Genomic DNA, 4,377 nt, shown 5'->3' on the forward strand with positions numbered 1-4,377 from the left:
GAGAGCCTGTTCTAGTACACCCCCAAAACAAAATCAAGACTTTGTAAAAGAGCATAATAGGACCCCTTTAAGTTATTTAACTTATCAATCAATTAATATCAATTACAACATTAGTACAACTAATAATGAACCATGTAATGTAAGCATTACCTTTTGTTCTTGCGTACTTCCCTTGACCAACAGTTGTCATGGAATACGGATACATTTGAGGTGCCTTCAAAAAGGAGAGAGGAAGAAAGAGGGAGAGAGGAGGAGGAAAAAAAAATGAAAATACATAACCCCATAACCTCCAATTTGCAAACCACTCTATAAAATTCTTGAATTTTGTCCGAAATTATCTATAAGCAGCAGGAATAGAGACCTGTACAGAGTGGCCCTGTATCTGGATGGGCGACATATAGCTCAGGTACGGAGTGTTGTAAATGGCTCCCTGGCCTGGCGGGGGCTGCAACACCACCGTGGGGCTGGGCGGAGTTGGTCGTGGCGGGGTCGGAGTGGCCGAGGGCTTCACCTGCAAAGAAGACGTGACACATTGGCTTGGCACATTTAACTTTTCAACAGCTGTATAGAGGAAATTAAATGGAGAAAATCAGTGTTCTCACCATGCTGAGAGGAGCCTTGGTGGGGTTAAACTCTTTGGCGTTGGGGTTGAGTGTAGATTTCTTCACTTGACTGTGTGGGAAAACATAATGAAATGCCTTAATCACCAACAGACTTAATACTAGTAGCTGTCAGATTTGACTTATTTACTAACTAATGTTCTACTCACTCAGCCATGCCCTCTGATCTCTCAGAGGCCTCCGGTTTGCCCTCCTCACTGCCTGGGGTCCTTGCAGGTTGGGGCGTCCCTGATGTTTGCCCTTCTGCAGTTGGATTTTGCATGGCAGAGGGTGCAGAGATGGATGTGGCTGGTGGAGGGGTGGTGGTTGCCGCCCCCTCTGCATTTGTCTCTCTACTTCTATCCTCTGCTGGAAGCTCCGCAGTCGGAGTTGTGGGCGGGGCTGTTTTAGCTTCTGTTGGAGGGGCGGGGTCTGTTTGTGTGTTGTGGGCGGGGTTTGCTTGAGCAGAGTCCGTGGTCGCAGTTTTGGGGCTGGAAAGGTTGGAGCTAGATGGCAGCTAAAATCAGAAAAGAGAAAAAAAAAACCCACTTATACTATAGTTTCACATCCTGAATTCATTTAAGTTAAAAAAACAAAAAAAAGCTGCCACAATGCTTAAGTGTCCTGGGCGGTTGCCATAGTGTGCATTAGTGCACGCCCAATTTTTCAGCAGCGTTGGCTCCGAAAATATTTTTTCTTATTTGGAAATTGGACAAAGACAAAGGTACAACACTGTACTTAATGACTTTAGTGAGTTAAAGAACTACAATCTTATGAAGCACTACAAATAACAATTGAATTAAGAACAATGTTGAAGTATAAATCTATTAATTTTAAGTTGGTGATTATATCTATAGAAACAATATATTTTAAATTTACTGCAACATATACAGTGGTGTGAAAAAGTGTTGGTTCCTGATTTCTTATTTTTTTGCATGTTTGTCACTTTAATGTTTCAGATCATCAAACAAATTTAAATATTAGTTCCAAGGTTAATGAAAAAAATAAATACGAGACTAATGACACTCACAATAAAATCATTAGAAAACTTGCGAAGCTCCTCGAGTTGTGATCTCTGTTGGACTGAATGGACTACAAAAAGAGAGCAAAGAACATTTTTAGCTAAATGAGAAGCACACAGTGAAATTAATGAAAGAGTAATACAACTTCAGGATTACCTTTGCTGCTCTTGCCCTCCTGAGGACTAGCTGGACTAGGACTCTCCGTCCTTTCCTTCGACAGGATTTCATTCACTGAAATGACAGGAAGAGAGTCAGATTGTTGGATGCATGTACAATTGAACAGAGAGTAACCACTCAAATTTGTAACATCTCACCATCTACAGGGAACAGAGGGGTGGGGCCAGTGAGTTTGGGGGTTACCATAGTAACCGAAGAGGTATCCAAGTAGGTAGGATTAGCCAGAGGAGGGTCCTGGGAAGGAGCATCTGTTTTAGGGGAACGAGAGACTGGAGAGAGAGAGAGAGAGAAAGGTAATCATGTTAATTTAAGAGAAAAAAAGGGAATAGAGGTTGGAAATACAAACATTTTCAACAAAAACAATTTTTTTTTTTTTTGCATTTAATGGATCAAAAGGTGACAGACAATTATAATGTTACAAAAGATTTCTATTTCAAATAACTGTTCTTTTGAACTTTACATTCAAAGAAGCCTGAAAAAAAAAACTATTAAATAACTAAAAATATTAAGCAGCAAAACTTTTTAACATTAAGATGCGTTTCTTGAGCACCAAATAAACATTAGTATGATTTCTGAAGGATCATGTGACACTGATAACTGCAGTAATGATGCTGAAAATTCAGCTGTCAATAAATTACATCTTAAAATATATTACAATACAATGCAGTTATTTTAAACTAATAATTTTACAATATTACAGTTTTACTGTACGTTTGATCAAATAAATGCAACCTTTGTGCAAAAATATTACAGAACTCAAACTTTTGAATAATATATAATATTATTATTCAAACAAAAAAAATTACATGTAGGCCTGTGACAAATGGACTTTTTTCCTAACAAATAATCTTAATATTATAACTAAAACAAGCATAATTGAATCACTGCTGAACTGTAAATAAACACTTGAGGGTGTTTTACTCAATTTGCATTTACGAAGTAACAGCTAAAAGGTTGCATTGTTTTTGCGGTTGATAAATAAGTAGTTATTACTAACCCACTGTAAAATATAAAGCATACAACAATGGACAAGATTAAAGGTTAAAGATGACCCTGGGTTATCAATTTTAAATGTTAAAAAGTCCACAAAGCTTGGTTGAAGGCATGTGTATATTGTGTGCATGTGTGTGTATTTTAACCTGTAGGGAAGGAGTGAGAGTTTGAGGTACGCAGGTTTCTGTTGGTCTGTCCAGGCCTTTGAGACTTAGGTGACATTCTGGATGACACTATAAGAGATTGACGCAATGTTCAACACCATCATAAACATCGAAAATGATGCGTCTCTTGCACACAAAAAACTTGCCTCCATTGACAGGCCGGGCCGAGTCTGAGAGAGACTGTGGGTGTGAGAGCGAATGCGGGAGTGTGTGTGGGGAAGGAGGGCTGGAGTGACCCGGCTCTGAGGGGCGGGGCTGCGTAGGGGGGCTGCTCTGTGATTGGTGTGTAGAGTATCCTCCTCTGACAGACAGAGGGCTGATCCTATCAGTGGGAGGAATGGGCTGACCACTACCAGAGGCGAGAGGTCTAGGCGAGGAGCTTGAGGGGCCAGGTCTATTTGTTCGATTAGGCAGGGTAGATACAGCGCCTCCTCTTTCGGCCCTTCCAGAAACTCCCATTTCTCTCTCCTTTGCCCGCTGGGGTAGAGGAATGTACTTGCCCTCCCTAAAACAAAGATACAGACAGCAATGATCATCAGTATACTAAGGAGAAAGACTAGATGAGATAGTGATGGAAAGAAAGACTGCTTCGAACCTGCTCCCAGCACTGGAGAACCCAGGACTATCTCTTCCTCTTTCTCCTCCATCACGGTCTCTGTCCCGAATCACAGCACTGTATTTGTCTTCCTCAGTTCGTCCCTCATCATTCTCCAGCGACACCCTGCTGCGATACTGCGTACTAGCCTCAATCTCATTGGCCAATCGGGCGGCTCGAGCTTCTCGCTGTCTGAAGCCCTCAGAGCTGCCCCGCTCCAGAGGAACCCTAAAAGAGATAGGCAACAGAACATGATATTTACTTGATTTCTTTGAACAGGGTTTCAGCATTTAAAAAAAATTCTACTTTAAGACTTTAAGGCCTTTTTTTAAGACCTGTGCATATTCACAGGCACATACTGAGACTTTAGTAAACGAGGCTTTGTTACGTCATAACTATTTTGAAATGTCAATGGTTCACCGTTAAGTGGCGATCTATGTGAACAAACTAGTGTCTGTGTTTTTTGTTAAAATATACAAAATATAATAAAATAAATTTTAAAATATACAAAACTTCTGTTTAGTCTAAATACAGGCATTAAGCCATATCATGATTTGTGTTTTTTTATTTAATGCCTACAAAAACGGTAGGTAGGGACTACAAGAAGTGACTTCCCGGGTTCGTGACGTAACAACCCCAGATAAACCCCGCCCCTGGGAAAAGGCAAAGGGGGCGAGGCCATGCTGCGCTGCTTTAGAGAAGAGGAAGAGAAAACTAGAGGTGCACGTAAAAATCTAATCATATATTAATCGTGATTCTGTCTTCTAACGATTCTAATGGATGCACAAGTTTCAAAATCAATGTTCTAAAGCAGCGGTTCTTAATAC

The 4,377-nt window shown here is 40.6% G+C and overlaps 1 protein-coding gene across 4 annotated transcripts in view; it reads right to left on the bottom strand.

Annotated features, from left to right (window-relative positions):
- Positions 1 to 4,377, bottom strand: part of LOC107689071 (ataxin-2-like protein) — a 17,898-nt gene that overhangs the window by 6,388 nt on the left and 7,133 nt on the right. For all 4 annotated transcript variants that reach the window (XM_016486966.1, XM_016486967.1, XM_016486968.1 and 1 more), the window contains 10 exons: positions 3,551 to 3,778; positions 3,102 to 3,460; positions 2,938 to 3,024; positions 1,936 to 2,067; positions 1,778 to 1,852; positions 1,630 to 1,691; positions 770 to 1,116; positions 603 to 672; positions 362 to 511; positions 151 to 214 (listed from right to left, as the gene is read on the bottom strand). In XM_016486966.1, coding sequence (XP_016342452.1) covers positions 151 to 214; positions 362 to 511; positions 603 to 672; positions 770 to 1,116; positions 1,630 to 1,691; positions 1,778 to 1,852; positions 1,936 to 2,067; positions 2,938 to 3,024; positions 3,102 to 3,460; positions 3,551 to 3,778 — 1,574 coding nt within the window. The remainder of the gene's footprint in view (positions 1 to 150; positions 215 to 361; positions 512 to 602; positions 673 to 769; positions 1,117 to 1,629; positions 1,692 to 1,777; positions 1,853 to 1,935; positions 2,068 to 2,937; positions 3,025 to 3,101; positions 3,461 to 3,550; positions 3,779 to 4,377) is intronic.

The sequence above is a fragment of the Sinocyclocheilus anshuiensis genome, unplaced genomic scaffold (assembly GCF_001515605.1).
Source record: "Sinocyclocheilus anshuiensis isolate Anshui unplaced genomic scaffold, SAMN03320099.WGS_v1.1 scaffold653, whole genome shotgun sequence".
NCBI classification, from domain to species: Eukaryota; Metazoa; Chordata; class Actinopteri; order Cypriniformes; family Cyprinidae; genus Sinocyclocheilus; species Sinocyclocheilus anshuiensis.